Here is a 23,185-nt window from a genome sequence, read left to right as displayed (position 1 = left end):
TTAATGCATTACAGAAAAGGGCAAACTGAATGAAAATGTGTAGCTGCGTAGGTTCTACAATGTTATTCACAAATTAAGCCACGAACGCTACATAGAAACTCATCAGGCCCTCGTTAACACCTACGAAGGCATCCAGAAGGTTTCGGTTTTTATCCGTTCAGAAGAAAGCGTTGTGCCTAATCTGTCTAACAAAGATGAGGTTTTGCATATTTTCCATCTCCATATCACTAAATAGCTTTCTAAAGACAAAAAAGAGGTCGCAGTATCTTTAGAAGTGCCTGAAAGGCATTTAGTGCATTGAAATATAAAGACTTACAACTCTGTCTGTGTTCACTGCTGCCATGGAGACGTACAGCGTCTCGTCTAATGAGAGCTGGCAGCCTGATTACTCCTGTCATAGCAATTATGATCAATGGCTTGCTGGCCGCGCTCCGCTTCTGCTCGACAGCGCTGACATTCAGACTTGCTGTGAAGGCCCGTTCCTCTTGTGCGGAGAGCTAATCGGTTAAACCGATGATGACCCATGAACGATTTGAGCTCAATGATCTGGTGTTAAAAAGGTCAAGTGTCGCCCTGAGGGAAAAGTGTTTTTGAAAAATATTAAGAAGGACCTTGTTATTGAAGTCCGGGTCGTCCAAAGTTTGCACGGAGATAAAAAAGAAAAAAAAAAGAGAGAAAGAAAGTTTAGTTTTTAGTTCGGAAAACTCTGTGATGTTTTGTGATTGCATGCTGGAAAGCAGTAAATAGCTAAACTGAAGGGAAAAACTGGCATCGCTTTTGATGAAGCCGAGCTCTAAGTACACTCGGTGAGAGTTGCTGTCCACTCAGGAGTTAAGCATGAGGGAAAGAGTGACATGTCACGACGTTGATCCGTGCCTCATCCCCAGATGTAGAAAGCTTCAATTTGTTCTGCATTGCATTTTCTGTCGAGTGATCGATGCAATTTTCAGCTTTATTGTTTGGTGCAGGACCTAAACGCAGACAACCAGGCAAGACCTGATGATGGCGAGTTTAATGAGGGGAGAGAACGAGTTACAAAGGACATGACACAGGAGAACATAAAGTATACAACAGTCTGGAGGCGACGGAGAGACGAGGAGCAGCTTAAATAACCGGTGGCTGATCAGTAACGGGCTGCAGCTGAGAGATGAGACCAGAACCGTAGATTGAGGAGGAACAGAGAGAAAGAGAGAACATTTAAATAAGAATAAAAGTAAATTAGATATAAAGGAATAGTTTCGAAGATCATATGGGGGTATAGTTTTTAGCAGTATGTTTAGTTTTTGAACGGGTATTTTGGGAAGAATGTAGTAAATAAAACATCTGATTCATACTTATGATCTAGATTGTACATCTAAAATAAGACTGAACAGCACAGGGCTGAGGAAATCACAAAAAGGAATAAAGTAGATTGGGAAGACATGCTAAGTGCAAAACAAATCCTCTAACAATGTTAGTTAATTAAATCCAATTATAAATACTGTCACACAGAAAAATACTGAAGAATTTGTAAGTCTTGATTTTCAAAACAGTTTTGCAAACAATGTCAGCAGACATCAGTTTTGTGGTCAGTTTCATAAACTTCAACTAAGAGTAATTTCTGTCGTATCACACTGGCCACATGTGGAAGTACAGATGTTAAATCAAGTCCAATCAAATTTAATTACCACAGCTGGACTCAATTTAAGGTGAAGGCGCTTGACAAGGATGATCAGCGGAAACGGATCAGTTTTGAGCTACATAAACGACTTGTACTTAATTTTTACTAAATTTGTAAAAGCTTTTTTCCACACTGTTGTAATGCGGTATTTGTATGTCAGATTTTGAGGAATGAGATTCATTTAATACAATTTGCAATGAGGCTGTAACATAGCAAAATACCGGAAATATGAAGGGCTGTGAATACTTTCTGGATGCACTGTAAGCCACTGACACACTTAGCAGATGAACAGAGATATGACTTAGGTTGTTGTTGCTGTTTTATACCATTCCTGCTGCTCTCAACTATAACAGCAATAAAAAAAAAAAGCTAAAACCACAAATTGACAGTCTTACATTTGATATAAGATTCAATACATAGGATCGAAGTATGTTGCACGTACTTCGATCCTAAACAGCAGAGGCAGAACGAAAATGAAATGTTTTGTTCGCAGCTCTGCTAAACCTGATTTAAAGCAGCTGGAGGTCAGCTCAGTCGCAGAGCAGTACGTCTCCATCAGCGAGGCCTTTTCCGCTGATAAACGGCACGCTGACCCTCACCTGCTAAACGGAGACAAGCATAAAATTGTGACTGCGAAAGGCGGAGAAGATGGCACAAAACTGCAGGAGTGGTGGGGGTAATAAAGTCGCAAACTGTCAGAAAATAAAGTAACCGCGGGAAGCCAGCTGGTCCAACTGGAATCATTAAGCAAATGAGAGGAACGCCAACCGAGTCCCACCGTTCACAGATCTCTCAGTGCTGACCGGTAGGCTACCTGAGTTTATCAGCTGAGCAACCAGCCGTGGAAGTAAAAGGCCCCCAGGGAGCAATTTGTTTTAGCTCCATCTCTCTCCAGCTCCACCCCTAATGGCTGGAAATATGCTCCGACTTACAGAGTGTGTGTTTAAATCACAGGAAATATCGCTTACTCCATTTTTTTCACACACTAGGCTATCACTCAACGAGACGGTGGGGCACAGGCGCCGTCCCGTCAGGTAATATTCCCATCCATCCATCCGATTTCATTACCCTGCCCTCCTGCCGGTGCTTGGCTGTGCCGTTTGCACGGCTGCTCACTAAAAGATAGGCTATCAAAGTTTCATTATCGCGCCTCTGCGACTACTTTTCCACCACAGGTACGGCCCTGCGAGAGAGAGATAAAGCTGCATCTGTTTGGTGAATGGTGAATGGCACACACACATGCACACCCCACGTGTAATCTCCCTTCAAAGCCCACAGACCCTTCAATGCACTTCATAAATGTGTGACCTTTTTCTCCTGCAGGCCTAAAACTTGGTAGTCACGTTTCCTATCTGTGGAAAGAGCAGTTGGAGGGCATAAAAAAGTAGAAAACTACCTGGCAAACTGCATGATCTCCACTTCCTGTTGTCTAAATTTAAACATGGGCATGAGGCCAGAAATTTGATTGCTTTGTCAGCTAAATCTTGCAACTACATCTTGACTAATATTTCTATGTGAAATACACATTTAAAGAAACACTCATAAAGATTGTGTTCTGACTTTTATTTTTTAATTTTCTTGAACTTTGATTTTGTTTGAGAAAGGCTTTCTCGTCCTCGCTCCTGTCATTCCGTCGCAGGGCAGCTGTGGCTACGATGTAGCTTACCGCCATCAGTGTGTGAATGAACGGATGAATCTGCACATTCCACTAATTTTAAAGTGAAAACTTTCAAACTCCTTGGACTTGATTAAGCGTTATACAAATGCAACTCATTTACTATTTGAAAAGTTTCAGCTGACTGGGATGAGCGTCCTGTTGGAACGAGGGTTTTGGAAACTTTAGTCGTCTAGCTCTTGCGTTGAGGTATAATTGATGAATTTGGAAGTTGTCCTCCATGTTATTTCATTTTTGTGCAATACCCTAAAACCCTGAGCAGGCCAACTGAACCTCAGCATGATGCTGCCACCACCATGATGAGCTGTTTCTGCACATTTCTTAAGTTTGAGAGCTCGTCGTCGTCTCCTCCATCATTGAAATCAATCAAATCAAATCAAATTTTATTTGTATAGAAACATTTCAGCAGCAAGGCATTTCAAAGTGCTTTACATCATATCAAACATAGAAACACAATGCAACATAGAATCAATGAAGCCAAACAGCTAAATTTTCTGTTTTGACATTAAATTCTGACGCCATTGAAGGTCAAAGCATTTCAGTCCTTACCAATACTGTTTTAGTCCAAAACTCACTACAGTGAGCAGAGTGTCCATTTTTAAGTTTATTATGGGCTTGAGCTTTGACAGACTTTCATCTAAGGGCCACAGTTTGGCTCAGATGCTTGAAATTTCCACACAGGAGTGTGGAGGAAAATTTAAATTTCATTTAATTAGGTTATGTGCGCGTCTGTGAAAGGATTTTGCACCAAAGAAAAGGGCAGTTAGTTTTTAAACGTTCTACTTTCACCGCTCCACCAAATGTTTGTACAAGACTTTTAATCTGGAGAAGACACCTGTTTTCTCCAACATGAAGCTACCAAATGACTCCCAACAGAGGCTTCAACAGGACAAAAATCCCAAAATACACAAAAAAACATTAAGCATTTCCAATGGACAAGTAAGAATACAGAAAATGTCTGAACTATAATTTAAAATTCAGCCATGTGCCAGGAAGCCAGCGATTAAATAAGGTCGACTATTTGTCCCAAGAAACCGTATTAAATAAGTTCTGGTAGAATTATGCCACTCCATAAACTGTTATTAGATATTTATCAAAATATAAATGTGGGCGTTTGTATATTTAAGTCTATAAATGGTTAGAGAAATTAAGGGAACACAAAGTTAAAATGTTTTAACTTACAAGTGATGCTGATTGCATCACACTCAAAGCCATGTAGACGTGACGGAGGAGCGCCACGTTTCTCGTGGTTATGGAGGCGGGTCAGAACTTCATCATCGAAATACTAAAGAAGCAAAACGCCTGAGTATTGCCTCACAGACTGCTCTGCATATGAGATGTTTAAAATTCAGAAATCTTAAGGAGAGGCGTGATCAAAGTGTCACGCAGCATAACGTAAGCGGTTTTATTTATGCTCTCCACATTTTATTAGTCTCACTTCTGTGTGTACGATTTAAAAACGTGTCTGTGGAAAAGACTTTGAGTTTTGCAGCTTGTGAACCTCAAAGTAAGAAAACAACATCTAAGCCTCCTCTGTCCTCTGTGCAGGATGTTTTTCTATACGTCAGTTCCTCAGCGAGAGGAACAGGACAATACAAACCTTTGTTGCAGACAAAGAAATAATTTTCCCACAAGAGAACGTATCTGAAGAGCAAATGCGGAAACATTAAAATACCTTGGTTTCTGAGGTATTTTACAGCACAAAGTTACATAGCTGCATTTACTGTCACGAAACGTGCGTGACTTCAAATTGCAGTGCAGACTGAAAACATTCATGCCTTTGATCAGATGCAGAATTCATTTATTACTTTACATTTTTTATGCATTCTGATCATTCCAGTTAGAATTACAGTCAAGCAGCTACATGCAAAACTTTGACTTAATTGCAAATGCAAAGACACATACTGTAGGTCTCTGCTGTAGTAGAGGGTAACAATGTGAAAGGAAGAAAAAGTTTTTTTATCTTTTTTTTGTGAAAGTACTGGCATAAATTTGAGAAACATACAATACCGTTCCTTCATTCCTTCATTCTCTCATCTCTGCCGCTCTCCGCTGCAGCTTCTGGTCTTACTCCATTTAACTGTTCATCACGGTGGGAAAGGATGGAAACTAATAAAGCTTCATGTAATCTTTCGGGTGCTTTCTGTACATAGGAACAACATCTAATCTGCACACACCGGGTTTGGTCTTCCTGCCCAAGGGTTTCTGCCTGCAGGTTTTAATTAGAATAATATTTCACGCAGATCTCTACAGAGGAGGAATCTTTTAATTACTTTATCCTTCACACCCAGTCATTCTCATCAGGCATATTTCTCCACACACGCCGAGCATTTCAACGCAATCAGTAGCCATGAGCTGCAATCAACAATTACATGCGAAGTCAGCAATCTCGCAGAGTTGGGATTATTATTATTATTCGATTTGAAGCCAGTGTTATTTATTTTTATAAAGGAAAATCACACAGTGCCTTCATGTCGTGCTTTGTAAATGCTCTGAACTTTAAAAATAAAAATTGAATAATGTGTTTTGAGAAGTGCTTTGCAACCTATTGACCTTTGCAACAAAAACCTGAAGTTATTGGTAAACAAGATGAGAATTTGTGGCTGGGCGTGTCACAATAGCGAATATTGCTGGATGATAAATTGTCCCAGAGGAGAATAATGTTATTTTGAGACCATTTTCAAGTAATATAACGGTGATGGCATAACAATGCAAGTACACCATGAAAAGAAAAAGGGCTAGTTGAGACCAAAACAACCAGACAGGAGATTTCTGCCATTCGGTGAGAAGAGAAAAACAATAAATTATGCAAATGGCAACAATTGAACCCATTTTAATTTCTCATGCGATTAATTGATTTATTGCTTGTTGTGAAAGGCCTGTTTGTGGCAGAACTTTAACTCAAACTCATGAGACATTCAGTCTAACGGAGCTCAAACTATTTTGCCAAGAAGAATGGAAACCCAGCCTCTAAAAACGCAAAGAAATGAAGACAAAAACTAAAATAATGACCCAGGGTTTTTGATTATAAATGCATGCCACACTTTTCAGGTTTTTGGTCATACAAAAATGTGGAAATGAACTAGTCTTTTTTCTTTCATTTTTTTTTTTTTACTTAATGTTGATCTCTCAGATAAATTCTAAATAAAACATATTAAAGTGTTACAGTCATGTGACAGAAAGTTTTGAAAAGTTAAGACTATTTTATGCTGGGTATCATACGGAGCAAACAACAAGAGTTGATAACTGTAAAAAATAAAAATTAAACAAACATCTTTTACGGCATGTATTCCACATCGGAACAAAGAGTTTTTTGGAGAGTAAAACAAGAATTGTACACATGGGACACGTGAGGGGAATCAAATCTGCTCTCCTGCACGATTCTCCTTCCTTTCATCAGAGATGAAAGCAGTTCATGGACTACAGGTACAGTGAGTTGATCTAAACCTTAAGTCGGATCCATGAATTTCAGGGATCTGACTTAAAATCCTTCCCTTTCATTCATTACTGACCCATTTAAGTCCCGTTTGCCTTATAAAGAGTTATCCTCCAGCTCTTAAATCTTCTATCTTTCAATATTTCCAATCTCAATATTTATTTTTCATTGAGCAAATCTTTTCCATTGTTTTCTGATTGATCCTTTTTTCCCCCTTTCTTTTTGTCTGTTTAACCATTTCTCTGTCCTCTGGGAAACCTCGTCTGCTTTGCAGTGCTGGAGGACGAATCTTTTTTAAGGGTGACATGTTGTCTTTGTTAAGCCAAAAACAGTCTCTACAGTCTGCCATTTTTAAACAATCGAGGGTTTCAAACAATCAACACTTTTTCATCCATCTAATAAAAATCAGACTTTGTTATTTTAGTCAGGCGAAGGTCAAAAAGGTCAGCTTAGAGAGCAGTTTGACTAATGTAGAAAGCTTTTATATAAACAATAAAGGAGAGGATACTGAGTAGTAACTATCGAGGACTCATTTATGCTGTTTTACTGTCATGACTTCTTTTAACGCTGTAAGAAAATGACTTAGCATTGCCGTTTTCAAATGGAGTTGATGTGTTAACTTAGATAAAGGAAGCGGCTGTCCAAACCACACTTCTTATTTTGTTTCTGCTCATCTACTTTTCAATTTCTTCCAAACATATGTTCCTTATCCTTCCCAGTTTCCCAGTGCTCATACTTTCTTTCTTCACCTCTCAGCTCTAATCCCTGCAGCCTTAATCTCCCTCATTCTCTGTTCCTACCTCACACAGCTGTTATTTTATATCCTCATCTCCCATCTCTTCCTCATTAATCTGTTATCTTTACCTCTTTCATAGCTTATCCCTACGTCGTCAGTCTTTACCCAGAATGCCTCATTCTTGATTTCAAGCTCTGTCATCCCTGCTCCCTTCATTTCTTTCCTAAAGCCATCATCCTCCATCCTATTGCTGCTTCCTTCATTCATCCCCTATCGATACTCCTTTGCTTTCATAAATACCTCTTTCACCCCTCATTCCTTCTTTTTTTTAACCCCCCCAAACACACCTGCGCCCTCCTCACCCTTTCCTCTGTTGGACCTACGTGTTGTTCTCTGTTCTAGGTAGCATCTGGTGTCCTCCTGAGAGAACTGCTGTTTTAATTCAGAACCCCTCTGGTTGATTCTGGTAAAGTTCATCCATCTTGTTCTATTAAGGCGTTCCTGGTTATTTTCTAGAACTCCTTAAATCTGATATTGCTGTTGTCAGCTGAAACAAACCAAAGAAAGGTCTACTGTGATGACTAAACATGCAAGACACATGCAACGGTGATCTCTCCCAATGAGTTTCACTGCGAACTACTTTCAAAAGTCGTTTACTTCTGGCCCCGGCGTCTTGGGGAGCAGCTGCCCGGACTCTCGCGAGTCTGTTTGTGATTGTGTGACGGCTGCTTTCGTGTCTGACTTGGCACCGGCGTCCTCCTGACTGTCACGGCCTCACAGCGTGGACAGATGGCAGAGACTTACCCCAGCAAGAAAACAGCACAGACCAACGCCAGCCAAACACACACACACACCGCCCAACAAGATGCAAAACAGAAGAATTTTCCTTTTGGGCCTGCTGACCTGTGTCCCAATCCGGCTGTGAGTCATCCTACACGCCGGCAAACTGTCTGTGTTTGTGCGTGGCGACATGTTTTGAGCTAACATGTCAGACTTTCTGCTGTTTTCTTGTCACATACCGCTCCATCCCACTGGCCACATCGGCTTTTAGTTTAAAATAAGTCATATTTAGAACCACTTTACCCCTTCAGTACTCAATGTGTTTATCTCAAGCTGTGTCCTGTGCTGCGTTTTAAGACTTTACCTCTCCTTAAGACATTAAAGCGTAGCATGTGACTTTTAATTTTATTTTTTTATGGTTTAATGTACTGGGAGTGTTGACACTTTATCAGCCTGACATGGTGACAAGCAGACAAACCACCACATACCACTATGATCCAAAGCCACGCCAAGAACATCTCGGCGGACACAGTGTGAGTGGGCAGCTCCACACAGATGCATGCATGAGAGCGGATGCGTAGGTGTGCTGCTTTCTCTTGACTCTGCCAGGCCAAATACTGTAGATGTTGAACTTTTAGCTTGGCTTTATGCACGAGCTTGTTGGTGCTTATTCTCGCATACGAAGCGAACGCAGGTACAGCTCTGCAAAATATAATCAGAAAGTTTATGTATTTAACTCAATAGATTTATGACATGTAGATATTAGTTTTAAAGATAATTACAGCTAATAAAAAGCTGACATGTTTATCGCCTGCAGGTTATATCTTGGCCTTCAACTTGTCTGAAAAGCCGGGCCTGGTGTCGCTCGTTTTACTCCTTAGGTTCTCTGTGCTTCTCCAACACGTCTGCCCAGGGCCGGCCCAAACCTTTTTGGGGCCCTAAGCAGATTTTATTCCCCCCTTCACCATCGTCCTCCCCCTCAACATGCCAACACTATTTGGCATGTTCCTATCATTCCTAAATTATTTGTAGCATACCTACCATCCTTAGCGTCATTGGTAATTAGCTTAACAATGAAAAATCAATAGCTGTAGTGTTATTATGGCTATTGACTTTAAACTTACCAACAAGCTAACTTTTTTGTTAGCTAACAAAAAAAATTGATTTTGAACTGTAGAGTGGTATTTAAGTGCAACACATTATTTTAACTATTTGAACATATCAGCTGATAAACTTAAAGCAGCCGTCAACAGGAGGATATTAACCATTATTTATGTAACAACTATAATAATATATTAATAGTTTTTCCATGTGTAGTATCCACTGTTATTATATACATCTTGGTGCTACCAGTCTTTATCTTATCAATTTGCAGTGTGAATTAAATTATTCCAATATTTAAATTTATTCAGATGCAATCACAGTATACCACACACTAAAGCCAAACAGCAAAAAGAACAAAACAAAGAAACCATTAACATTAGTGCTGTGTGCTGCAATGTTTGTTTTGCAGGGACTTGACACAACTCACATTCTTTGATGATCACAAGATTGTTGAGAATTAATTTGTTAGCCAGCAGATAACACACACCAGCACAAAGGTGAATGTTTGTTACAAATAAATGTTTAATATTCAAATGTATCCCATGGAAAATTAAAAAGGTTTCACTCTCATGCTATTTGAGAAAATATCAATTTCTACATTCATTACTTAATCCAACATATAAAGTAGAATTGTTTTCTACATGATTTTAAGCTCATCTCCCCTGGCTATAAGAGTATTTAGTTCAGATGATACAAATACCAAATTGTGAATACTTCTGCACAATTTTTTCCCTCAGTTTTTAAATCAGTAATTGAAAAGTCAACTACTCAGAAATCTGTGTGCTTCTCCCTCCTCTGTTCATTAAGTTAATGAAAACGTTTAACAGCTTGACAGGAAGTCCTTAAGCGTTCCTGAGACACGCTTTGATTTATAAATAGGAATCAGATTTTATGCTTTGCGTTTGTTGTATGTGAATAATAGTTAAAGTTTACACAAAGAATGAATTATAATCTTTACAAAGAAAATCTGATAGAACTCTAAAATCCCAAAGAGAACTCAGTTTAAGCCAGAGAAAACCTGATCATTGAAACCAGAGCAACAAATATCCATCTTATACAAAAAATAAAGCCAAAATGTAAAGTGAGTGCCATCCCTTTCGCATTTCATAAGACGGTGTCTCCATATTGCAAAGTAATGTCTGGGAACATACTTGTTGAATGAAATTACCCCTCACATACAAAATCGAACTACAAGTTAAAACCAAAATTTAATCAAACTAGAAGAAGCTTGTGCCAAAATACAACTCAATCACTTAGTACAAAAAGACACAGTTGGGTGACGAGACATATGAACTTGTTTTTCATCAACTTTACAATCTTCCAGTAGTTCTATGTATTCATATCTCCCTGTAGGGAGGAAAGTATATCTTTCACTCGTCTCCAGGCAAACATGATATTCATATTCTGCTGTTAAAGTGGGTCATACAAACTTTTAGCAGAAAACTGTCCATCAACTCAATCCAGCCGTGATAAAACAAACACCCACAGCTCACGACAATTTACTCTAAGCATCATCGGGTTTGTCTGCCGGTGGCCCACACGGCTGCAGCATCTTCTCCATCAAGTTGAAGCGGACCCGCGCTTTGCTCTCGTTCTCGGCAACAGAGAAGTAGTTGAGCAGGTCGAAGTGCCCCATGTAGGAGCAGTAAGAGTCACGGTGCTGGTTGACCAGCCACTCCCACTTGCTGGTGTCAGCATGTCCTGTACCGATGTACTTGGACTGGAGATGCTCCAGCTGACTGTGGATGTTGTAGCGGTCCGTCATTCTGGCTCAGGTTAGGCCAACAGAGTCTAAATGGGGAAAGTAAAAAAAAAGGTTACAGAGCTTTGCGCTGGTGAGTAAGAAGAAAATGAGGTAATCGAAAAGAAATGTTAACAACACTATTATCAATGTTACCAATTGCTTTTAAATCATAACTGAACTTGATTTTTTTTTAATCCTGTTTCAAAAGTTATTTTATCTGTTAATTTGTGTCAATCTATTAAGCTCTGAAATGTAGGTGATATGACAGCAAATTTGCTCCTGTAGGTTCAGTGACGTGTAGGTTTATGAATGTACATGTATAATAACCATTTTGTGTTTGTAAACTCAGGATGTGCCAGCATCTGCTGCTTCTGGCTTCCTTTTCACCTTTTGCTTTGTTATTTTTATTTTATTTTATTTTTTTCTGTATTCATTTTGTTGGAATTGTAACTTTTCAGGAAAAAATAAGCTGTCTAGAAGTCTTTAATGGTATGGAAACCTCAAGGTAAGAATTGCAGATGATGCCGAATTCATGAAAGTGAAAAAAGAAGCTTTAAGTGATTTCTATCATTAATAACACACAATGTTATTTAATTCAGCATCACAAAGCTGCATTGCACTCATCAGACATTACAGCCATACTTAACACTTAAGCTGAGAAAAAAGCATTTAGATTATGCTTTTCCTTCAATTTGACTTGAATTACAAATAACTGTGTTCCTACATCTGATAAATAGAAAATGCTATAATTTAACAACCCAATTTATAGACTATTTTTGAATAGCAGGTCCAAGTAAATGGAAAACCCAAACAACAAACAACCAAGGCCACTTAAATTAAACATCTGCAACTTTTACCTCGCAGTGTTAGCAGCTCTTCTATTTAAATTAGTATGAGATTAAGCATTGTGTGGTTTAGCAAAGTATCTGCAGGTTCTACAGAATTACTATTGAACGTACTATTGATTACAGAAAATCTGTGTAAATCTAATGGCTCTGCGGGATTTTAGGACAGGCATGTAGTTGCAAAGAAAGACGTATAATATAAATATAATCTTGAATGCAAGATGGTGTGTGACTTCTGTGCACAAACCACGCAATGACCACTATCTATGCATGATCCTGAAAACTAAAGTTTTATTTCTTTCACAGGTCTGGTTACATTTATGCAATGCAAAAATATTTGGTCCACTTTGAATTTCCAGGTGAATCTCAATTTACTTTACGTGTTTTTTTAAGTAAATTTCTTAAAATACATGGAGCAGTCCGTGTCCCTTCACCATTTTTGTGCCATTTCTTCCCTTCAAAGCGGATTTTTAACGTAATTTCTTTAATGTCCTTGTTTTCAAACTTCATCAGAATGTCAATTACATTTTTACATATATATAATGGAGTAAAATGTTTCTTAAGGAGATTTTAATCATTAAAGATGGTGTTTAAGGTGGTGATGTAACGTAAAAAAACCAAAAACTTATTTATTCTGTTGACGTCTCGGTTACTTCTTCCTTGTACCATAGCATATTTACTGATATGTTAAAACGCCACGCTAGTGATGAAATGTCTTGCATTCATTTTTAACTAGTTTCTACGTGTATAAATGCATTATTTTATCTCGCTTTTATAAACGTACCGTTTACAAGCTAAAGATAATTGTCGCGCGTTTAGCCTGCATGCTAACGTGAGCAAAAGCTACTCGTTGTTAGCCGACAGAGTCTTTAATTTACGCTACTCTCGTTTATAAATACCAGTTTTAGAGTCAAATACGTCTATAAATGCGAAACATACTTACACAAAATATCCCACAAAGGAGGTGAAACTTGCTGATTAAATCCTCAATCAAACACGCCTGGACAACCTTTTCCGGCTGGTCCCCTGCAATTGTGATCGGTTGAAACAAAGCCTTCAGTCTTCGGTTCCGTTTCAAATATTTTGCGCCTGTTCATTTTTAGATTCAAACAAGTGCGTGTTTGCACGACAAGTTGAACACACTATGATTAAAATCCATTTGATTGTTAAAATAAGGAATGATTCACATAAGACGAAAGCATGATAGGGCTAATACAATAGTAAATCCAAACAAATTGTTCTGTTTAGCTTCCTGGACATATGGGGATCGTTTTTTAAATATATATATTTTAGTTTCAAATAATAGAGCACTTTTTAAACAGAAAGCCACATCTGCTGGTCTAGTCATGACTGGTAGGGAAAAAAAATGCACATCTATTAATTTCGTTCTTAAATATAAAACAAAAATTGTAGCAACAAATTTGTTAGTTATTTTCTATCAATAGCACATGGTTGTTAATAGGAAATAACCATAAAGTTAATAGTGCACTTAGGAGGACCCTGCAGCCACAGTTTCATTCAGATTATTTCAGCAAATGTTTTAGCATTAAAAATGTCATATGTGACAAATATGATATTTTTGAATACTTGTTTCCTTCACTGACTAATCCATTTGCTGCAGATTGTGAGAGTGCTGGGCTGAGCATGACTGCCAGCAGGGGAGATACTATCCTTACTTTTTGGCCACTAGCAACTGGTTCAGTCAATGAAAAAACGCTGGCCTCTCCCTGGTGAGTTTGACTTAGAACCAACATGTCCTGCTACACACTGCAAATTGATGGTAACTCGTGTCCCTTTTTCTTGTCTCTAGCCAAATATGTCAGCCTTGTGGAGTGTATGGCTCATAGTTTTGCCATCAGATTTTCCCACCTTGGCAGTGGATCTCTGCAGCTCCTCCAGGGTTACCATGGCCTCCAGGAGATGATCCAAGCTTCTGTGATGGGACTATGCTTTAAACATCTCCACATCTTAACTCTAACCTGTCTGATCTGATCCTTTATGATGCTGTTTGTTAATTATTGTTCTTTAAAAAAAAGCCTTTGAGGCACATAACAGAATAAAATAAACACAGAAGGGCACTGCTTACTTGGTGGCTTCTGTTGGAAATTTGTTGCACTGAATTCTGCTTAGAAGTAAAAGAGTAAAGTGGTCAAGTTGGATGCACATGTATGCCCACTTTTACATTTTTTTTCCATGTAAATGTGTTATAAAATTGCATTTATTGTGCTGGTCTGAGGGTTATGGTCTAATAACGGAAAAAAAAGTTCAAGGAGCATTTACATTTTTCTCTTACAGCCTATTCCAGCGCACCAGAACTCCTTAACTCCCAATGTGTTTCACCAATGTCATCTCACTGACCTGGTTTTTTGAGTGAGCAAAGATCCAAAACGTGATTAGTCAGCAAAGATTATTTTAAACCAAATAAGAAAAAAAAACACGCAGCATACAAACAACACAAAAGAATTATTTTTATGTCTTAAATTTCCAATAGTTTTACAAGTGGTGCTAATAAATGCTGCTGTGGTGAGAACTGCTGCGCATCCAAAGCAGATGCCCTGAGGCTGCAGACTGGCTCAGTAAATTCTGCTGTTTTGTTTTGTGTAATATTTTATATTATATTCATGCTTAAATAATGGGGGGAAAAAATGACATTGCCAACAGTAAGCCAATGCTGGACAGTGTTTGCAGAAGCGTGGTGCTGAGCTGCATTTATTCCCAAATGAAAGATGAACTTCTTTAATATGAAGCCTGTAAGAGCAATGTAAGCAAGGATGCAACATGCAAACTCAACAACACATTAAAGCACACAGAGAGACACAACAAGAGGAATAACCTTGTGAATCTAAAACATATTTTCTTTTACACTTGTTTCAACTAAAACACTTGTTTCTGACGGTCACATTGTTGAATATATTCTTTCTTTAAAAAAAAAAAAGTTTACACATCCAGTTTCTGTCCCTCGGGAACAACAATTAGTGTTTTTATTCAACTTTCAAATGTTTTTGAACATTTAAAAGTTACAGAATACAGCATGTGAAGGATGGAGGATGAAGAACAAGAACAGAAAATATCGCATTTCACTTTCTATTTCATTTGTTGATAATCATCCGTCATAAGCTGTAAAAGCTATTTTATAAGCAGTGTCAATATCTTTCTTACAGTTGGTGGCATGTCTCTAAAATTGTCTTTGTGTTTTGCTTCATTTATGTGACTGATCGATAATGTCTGTTCAGATTGTTTTAACAGAAAATTGTCCTTGATGAACTATTTCTTTCAGGTTTTTGCTTCGGCATCAACAAGTAAAAGCTCAAAGCTCTGAAAAACAAAATTGTTAACCGAAGCAATCAAATTCTCCAGTGTTGCAATCCCTATTGTGTCCTTATGCGCTCAGAATTTGAAACCTTTTTTGTCTGAGAGGCAATAATTTTGCTCCTGTCAAATCTGTAAACAATTTTTTTTCCTTCTCTGCTTTCTGTCAAGTTTAATTTCATTGTCAATACGGGCGCACCCTCCCTCCGCAATAACCAAGTCGCGTCGAAGAGCCCATTGTTGCATCGATGTCATGGGGCCCAGTCACCCAAGGAAGACGCCTCGCAGCTTTCTGAAACATTCTTGCATTGCGCACACCATTTCAGATGCATTAAGTGCTATTTTGGCAAGTTCATCTGTGTCAGTTCTTCTTTTTATGGAAATTAAAAGCATGCCTGGTGAGCATCTCGACACATCTCCCCGTGAATTATTTAATGTTGCATGGCAGCTCGTTTCTTTACCTCCATTTCAGGGCACTCATTATGTTCCGTCTCACATGCCCCTTCAGATGTTTATGATAATCGAGGCTGCCGGGGCCAGCCTCTCGTGTGTTGCTTTTACAAATGACACGTGGCGCCGTTTCTTTGCCCATCTGCATTCATGTCGTTTGGAGGCTTTTTTTGTTCGTTTGTTGGGCTGCTGATGCTTTTCTTTTCCCTCTGACCAGCTCAGCCAAATGGTGCAAAGATCCAGGACTCGCATTATTAAACACAGCACCTCACAAATTTGACAGTGTGGCTTTATTTTGGGAACACACGGAAATCACTTTTTTTTTTTTGTTCTTACATAAGTGAGAATTAAATCTCCCCTTGAATAATAGATGCAGTTTTACTAGATTCAAAAGGTAAATGTTTTCACCCACACTTCCTACCAAAAACAAATGTGCGTAACAAACCAAAAGGCTGCCCTCCTTCACTTTCAACACATACCCTCAGCATTATTATTATATTTTCTGATGGATTGGAAGCAGAATAAGAAAAAGTGTGACTGCATTATGAGCTGTACGACAATCACATTTGTCGTGACCTCGGGGAGTTTAAGAGTGATGTCTTCAGTCAACTCGTCTCCAGTTGAGCGGTGAGCTTATACTGGAGTGTGTCGGGGAAAAGCTGACTTCCTATGTAGAGTGTGAAATTTAATTAGCGCTTAGGCTATGTGTGTGTCTGCGGGAGGATTTTTACAACAAAGCAAATTTTTATATTTTCTCTGCTCAACCAAATCTTTGCAAAGATGTTTAATCTGTAGGGACATTTAATATTTTCTTTCCAATTTAGTCCAGACAGAAGATCTTTGAAAACTTGTCTCCCTTTAATAACAAGCATCTTTTCCCCCCAGTCTCTCCTCGCTGTCCATTCTGTTTTAAACCATAAAAATGTGCACCGGTACTTGTGTGAAGCATAGAAACCTCACATCAGGACAAGTTTGTTTTTTTTAAGAACTACTGGTGCCTCCAACTAGATTGGAACATCGTCCAAAAGATCATTTATTTCAGAGATTAGGTTTCTAATCATAAAATTCTGTCGTGAAATAAAAAAATGTTTAGCAGAAAATTGCACTTCATAATATCTAGGGATTTTTAAACAGAGAAATGCTTTGGCGTTCACAATCATTTTAGGTAAATCTAAAAAGTTGACTGCAAAAGAAGCTGAGCGTTGTATTCAAGCAAATCAACTAAAAGTTGAGTGAAAGGAAAACATGTCAAAGAAGGTCCATTCAGGGCATGTGACTACAAGAGCCATGCCAACTGCTGGCGTTGGTTTTATCGAACCCAAATTCTACCCTGGAAATTAAAAAAAAAAAAGTTATCTGGTGACAAGATTTATGGAGATGCATTCTTCATTTTTCAGCAGCTGCCAAAAGTACTAGCAGCTTGGTTCAATCACCCTGGCATTTCTGCCAACAAACCGGCCTGACCTAAAACTCGACAGAGAATCTGTGAATAACAATGCAACTGAGCCAAAGGCTGTTGAAACGACACCGGCTTCCTTAAAACTTCAGCAGAGTTTGCGGTTTATTCTCGATTTCAGAGAAGGCTGGATATTTCCAGAAGTAGTTTTCTAATTTCAGACAAGACTCCTTGTGGTTTGAGGGGAAATCTGTGAGGGATGGTGCGCCACGCGTAGAAACGAGGCGAGGAAAATGTGCACTTCCAGCAAGTACGACAGGAAGCACAAGCCCTCCGAACATTTTGAGATGCTACGGTGTATCCAGTAAAAATTACAAAGCTGTGACAGAAGAGTAGGAGGAAGTTTTCTTGGTTTCACATGAGCTTGGAGGGGAAGTATCTCAATTTGACCTGTATTCAAAAGCCCAATATACCCAATATATGATCTCTGTTAGGAGGTATGTCACGCTTTTATGTAAATGCTTTCTGTTAAACATTTCATCAAAACACAGCAGGAAAAAGCAACGGCAAGGAAGACAAAAAACTTTTTTTCTTTTCATGGCTCTTTATATACAAAAAAAAAACAAACACTATACACATTAAGAATGTAACAGTAGTTGTATCTGGATATATGGTGTGAGATTATTACAGTCCATATTTTAATGATGAATTCTGTCAAATTATATGAAATATCCAAGTCTGGTTCTTTTCAAAGCTCACACCCAATTTGTCAGCGTAGCCTCGTCCAACATCTAACGATGGACGAGGCTAAAATATCTGGGAAATCACAATAATTAACATACTAATAAGGATATGCAGTTCCATCTGGAATGTTCTCCCAATAAGTGACAAAGGAAACAACAACAAGCAGCAGCATTACAACAGCACTTAATTTACGTTGTAAACGTTTCATAAACTTGTGAAAGTTATTGAGTATTTTAATAACAAGTCGCTGCTACTGAGTGTAAAAGTGTTTTCATTTCTGAGTTAATCTTGACATGTAAGATATAGAAACATCTTCTGAGTACAAGTCGATATTTGTTCTCTTTATATATATTTTTATAGGATGAAATAAAAGTATTTTTTAAAGCCTCTCAGTATATTTAGTACAGTAAGATTAAACAATTCACTTAAACTCTACATGATCTTTGATTAATCCAGCATCTTTTTTTTATTTTTTAAAAACCCCTCTATTTTATATAAAATATAAACTAAACACAATTAATAGTGTGGGTGCTTTAAACTCAAAATTTAAATTTAAATTTCCTTGGAATATTTCCCACCTTGGAGTAAGAATGGTCCCATTTTAGTGGTTGTTTGTGTATATAATATTAAACTACTCGAGACGCCTTTAATTCATCACCATTCAGATATTTACTTTAATTGTCTTTATGCCTAAATATTTTTAAATTAATTATTTTAAGCTTAACATAGCTCCATAGATGTTTGACATGCTTCTGAAACAATTTATGGAAAGTTTGAAGAAATGAACCAAACATTGACTTCATTGTGGCTTGGAGAGATTGACCACATGTGGGATCTGTGAAGGTCAGAGTTTGTGCGTTGCCTACAAACGACATATATATTTAAGCAGGAGTTTGTTTTTTCCATGTTTTAAAATAACGGGAATAAAGTAAGACAAGAAAAAGACTGACAATAAAATGTCATATTTGCAATAAAACTGATTTCATTGTGAGAAATATCCTCATCACATCCTGCGTTAACACGCATCTCGACAATTTAGGATTCGTGTTATTGAAACTTGTGAAGTCCGAAGTGGCACACGAAGCCAGCGAAACAAGGACAGGTAAAAGTATTCACACCATGCGTCTGACAAATCTATCAACACGTACATAAAAGGAACGAAGAATAAAACTCAATTCAGACTTCCGTATCATCTCTTTACTTTTAGAGCATATATTTGATCAGTTTACTCGAAATAAAGTGGTGCAACAAAATGCACAAATATAGAGGTACTTAAAAAAAGAGAAAGAGAAAGTTATCAAGACGCATGTCAAGGCGACGTGTGAAAGAGGAATGCAGCTTTGGAACATGTTTCTTTCCTTAATGATTCTTTACATCATGGCTTTTTTAAAGGCCTATTTCAATCTGTTTTTAAATCAACTTATATCAGTTCTTGTTCCAAATTTAGGATACTTGGTTAAACGAATTAGACCTGATTGTTTAAAGCTCAGTTATTAACAACCCCACCCCTGTTTTCTAACCTTTTTTTGGCGTTCGCACCCCATTCAATCATGCTCAATTTAGGCGCTCTCCAGGTTCAGTTTAATATCTTGATTTAAAGTAGTCTAAAGGTTAAAAAAAAACAAAACAATGTTTTTATGTTTGGGTCCTCAGCCAGAAACCAAAGAACCAAATACTGATTACTAAAATGTTGAAGTGAAGTAGCTACTGGGGAAATCAAAAATAAAGTATGTCCAATAAAGCATGAGACAATGAAAAAACGGCACTTTGTTCCAATAATTCAATTCATAGGAATTGATAGTAAAGAGTAAAAGTATCCAGACCTGCAAAATAAGATAATACTCTTGACTTTGCCTAAACTTTGAAAAATTAGGTAGAAACTCTAGTAAACATAATTTTCAGATGGCTGCATCATTGGCAACGTTTCAAGCCTGCATTATATTTATACATATATAGAACTCCAAACGACAAACTAACCTTTTTTAATTAAAAAGGCAACCTAGAATTAAATTCCTGCTTTTTATTACCCCAACTCGTCTAGACGAGGGAGGCGCCAGGCAAGAAGTCATAAACGGAAAAAAAAAAAACTGCAATTGAAGGAAATGATACAATCTGAAAACAGCAAGCCAAGCATGATGTGATCATTGGTTTGCAGCAAACGGCTCGGCGCAGGATATACGACGTCACATGATCAGAAGATGTGCTGAGGAAGCAGGCGTGACTTTCAGTAGGCTGATGATAATTTACACTTCACTATTCAAGCCTAAAGGTGTCCACATCTTCGACAGCTTCAGCAGCTGAGGGGATAATCGTCACCCACAGACATCAGGATCCCAGTCTGGAACGTCTAGGATATAATGCCCCCTAGTGGCGATGTTTGGAACAGATCTAAAAATGGGGATTTCACAGTGAGGCACATCAGAGCGGAACAAGCTGCCTCCCCCTCCTGTGCAATCTGTCCCACAGGCACTGACATCATCCTGAACACCCCCCAATCATCCCCCATTTCCTGTTCCAGGAGGATGTCCATATTTGGGCATTTGTAAGATTATGGCATAACTTGGCAAGAACACCACTCTACAGCACATCTGAGCCACAGTCACAGTTACAAAAGCAATGCTGCTTGTCTTTCCACCCAGCAACCTCTCACTACAAGGCATGAGGTGGAAAAAAAAACCACACAAGCAAAACAAAAACAATAAAATACCCAAAGGTTCTGATATTCTACAATAAATAAGAGGTCCTATTCAGCGAGCTATACACAGCACTGTAATCACAATAGATATGTGCAAATGTTTCAAAGGTGCCTTAACATGGCCAACGCCTTAAGACACACATGTAGCTGTCATTAAAGACATAAATATGTATCACCAAGAGCAACAGACCCCCGTCAAAGATGATATTGTATATGTTTTAGCAGGAGAAGCCAGGTTTAAGTAAATCTGAGTGAAGGTAGCACAGTTTTTATAAACATCCTCATATCCTCTGACAGAGAACAACACCATGGCTCATCTAAATACACATGGTTGGTTTTCTAAATGAAAACTAGGTTTTCCCTGCTTCGACAGGCCAAAGTGTCCGTTTCAAAGATGTCGACAGGCTTCGAAGAGAAACGAGGAGAGGAGAGGAGAGAGAGCCCTTATGGCCGATGGAACCTGAAAGCAGAAACACAACAGTCATGTCTATTAAAACTGAAAACAAGCAGACCACAAAACACCAGCAGAGACTGTTTAAACTCAACAAAATAACATGTCAGATTCTACAAATGTTTCTATTGAAAATTTCCACTGTTCCTCGACATTGCTGTCAATTTTGTGTAAGATTACAGCTATTTTTAAACACAAAACATTTGCCTTTTTCCACAATCCATGAAGCAACGTGATAGAGCAGTGTGGAAAAGGGATATTTCACCGTTTATGGATATTTGGACAACTTAAACCAGTTAAAGTCTGTAACGTTTGAAGAAATGTCTGGACTGGTTTATTCTACATTTTTTTACTCATATTGTGATTAGTTTAATATCACAAAATAAAAACAATGTAATTCAGTTTGACACCCAGATGTAGAAAGAAGGATCTAGAGGTGAAAAAGCACAGAAACATACTGCGAACAAATGTATTTTTTATCTGCTAGTAATTTAAAATCAAATTAATCAATGAATTGGACAAAAACTCAAGTTATGAAGAGTTAAAAAATGACGGTGATTTGCTGCATAAAACTTATTTGTCACTTATTTGTAGAAAATATAAAGGTTAACCAAGTTATTTTTCTCTTCTTTTAGACGATGACAAATAAATTCAAGCTTTTTTTAAACACATTTTTTTCTACAATTATCTAGACAAAACAAAATTTCTTTATTTTGCAGGTTTTTTATGACAAGAAAACCAGACGCATCAACGAAGGAAAACATTTAGCTGCTGCCATGGACAGGTGTGTTTCAACAACAGGAAACAGGTACTTTGTTTACCCTCTCCATTTCCACTGCATTGACCACAGTAAAAACAAATCACCATGGTGCTCCAGGAAAAAGCCCTGGAAGTACTTTCTTTTTAAAATTGTCCTAACTTTCCATGGTGCAAAGAATTTCTGATTGTAACTTGGAATTGTCTGGGAGATAATTAGAACATTTTTAAGAAACTGAAAGTACAATATTTAAGCAGGTAATCGCTCTAGTGGGAGGAGGTAGAAAACTTTGTTAGTCTGAAGCTGTTTACATTTTCTGCTGCCTAGCCAGACTACAGCAAAACACAGGTTTAGATTTGGTTGGACTTAAGATGCAAAATAAAGATGACTCGTATTTTGGATGTTCGTTTTAGTTGATATTTTGAGTACAAAACATGCGATCTTGTGTTTAAAATGACATAAATCTCATAATTTCTGCATATTGCCAAAATACGTATTTCTACTAAGTTATGAAGTAGCATTAAAAAGCATCTTTGCCATATAAATATGAGAAAAGGGCAGTTTTATGACCTTAAAATGGGCCATTTCGCTGCTTTTGTCTGCCCAAAAATACTAAAATACAATTTCTATAATAAAGGAAAATTTAGGAAAGGTTCCCAAATGGGTTCTGAAAGCCCACAGTGCCACAGTTAGTGTTAGATTTATTTTACACCCATAATGAGACAAGGAAACAAAGGTATTTTTTGTGACGTGTTTGTTTGGACTCAGACTTTTAGTTCTGTTCACAAATCCAATACTGCTCAGGTGTAATAACATCTGAGAGATAAATCTAAACATAGGCAATCAGCACTGGCAGGTAATGAACTGAAACTGACCCACCATGACTTTAATAAGGAGAGTGGGAAAGGCTTTAGGAGGACACAATAACACGTATTGATCAGCGAGGGCTAATAAACAGCGCGGCTTCAGGATTCACTGAGCTAAATGACTGATAAAGCCTCAGAGTCAGGTTAAGTGGAGTGAAATGACTGCAGGGGTACCTTGTAAACTGTTTGCTGTCTTCATGAACCTCCATCTCTCGGCTCTTAAACTCATTCAGCTCTTTGCGGATAGCGGCCTGGGGGACAGAGGACGCACAGACACAAACAGGCGATGATGAGAAAATCTTTAAAAACGATACCCGAGTCGCTGACCTAACTCAGATTACATTACTTTTTAGATGTATTTCCTTTGAATAACATGAGCTGCTCAGCAACAAAAGTTCCCTGTTTGTCAAGTGTCAGATAAAGGACAAATATGTGGTTTAACACCTCATGCCTATTGTCAGGTATGGAGGAGGAGCTGTGATGCTGTGGGCCTGGTTCTGTTCCAAAGCCAATGGGAGTCTTGTTGGAGCACATGGC

General features: G+C 38.1%; 2 protein-coding genes and 1 long non-coding RNA gene across 8 annotated transcripts in view; 1 reads left to right on the top strand and 2 right to left on the bottom strand.

The window, feature by feature from the left end:
• Positions 1-10,574: 10,574 nt before the first annotated feature.
• Positions 10,575-13,052, bottom strand: sf3b5 (splicing factor 3b, subunit 5). Its single transcript, XM_032553038.1, has 2 exons — positions 12,924-13,052; positions 10,575-11,182 (listed from the first exon to the last, which is right to left on the bottom strand). Exon 2 carries the CDS (start codon positions 11,154-11,156, stop codon positions 10,896-10,898), a length of 261 nt encoding a protein of 86 aa, XP_032408929.1. The 5' UTR covers positions 11,157-11,182; positions 12,924-13,052; the 3' UTR covers positions 10,575-10,895.
• Positions 11,189-12,587, top strand: LOC116713089 (uncharacterized). The gene is made up of 2 exons (XR_004337785.1): positions 11,189-11,342; positions 11,745-12,587. It is a non-coding gene; the product is annotated as an uncharacterized LOC116713089 (long non-coding RNA).
• Positions 13,053-18,096: 5,044 nt separating the features above from the next.
• phactr2 (phosphatase and actin regulator 2) overlaps positions 18,097-23,185 on the bottom strand; it is a 52,499-nt gene continuing 47,410 nt past the window's right edge. For all 6 annotated transcript variants that reach the window (XM_032553032.1, XM_032553033.1, XM_032553034.1 and 3 more), the window contains 2 exons: positions 22,823-22,899; positions 18,097-21,034 (listed from right to left, as the gene is read on the bottom strand). In XM_032553032.1, the coding sequence (XP_032408923.1) occupies positions 21,019-21,034; positions 22,823-22,899 (93 nt within the window). In that variant the 3' untranslated portion in view covers positions 18,097-21,018. The remainder of the gene's footprint in view (positions 21,035-22,822; positions 22,900-23,185) is intronic.

The sequence above is a fragment of the Xiphophorus hellerii genome, chromosome 22 (assembly GCF_003331165.1).
Source record: "Xiphophorus hellerii strain 12219 chromosome 22, Xiphophorus_hellerii-4.1, whole genome shotgun sequence".
Lineage (NCBI taxonomy): Eukaryota > Metazoa > Chordata > Actinopteri > Cyprinodontiformes > Poeciliidae > Xiphophorus > Xiphophorus hellerii.
Note: the sequence above shows the minus strand (reverse complement) of the source record. Positions and strands in the feature narration are given on the sequence as shown.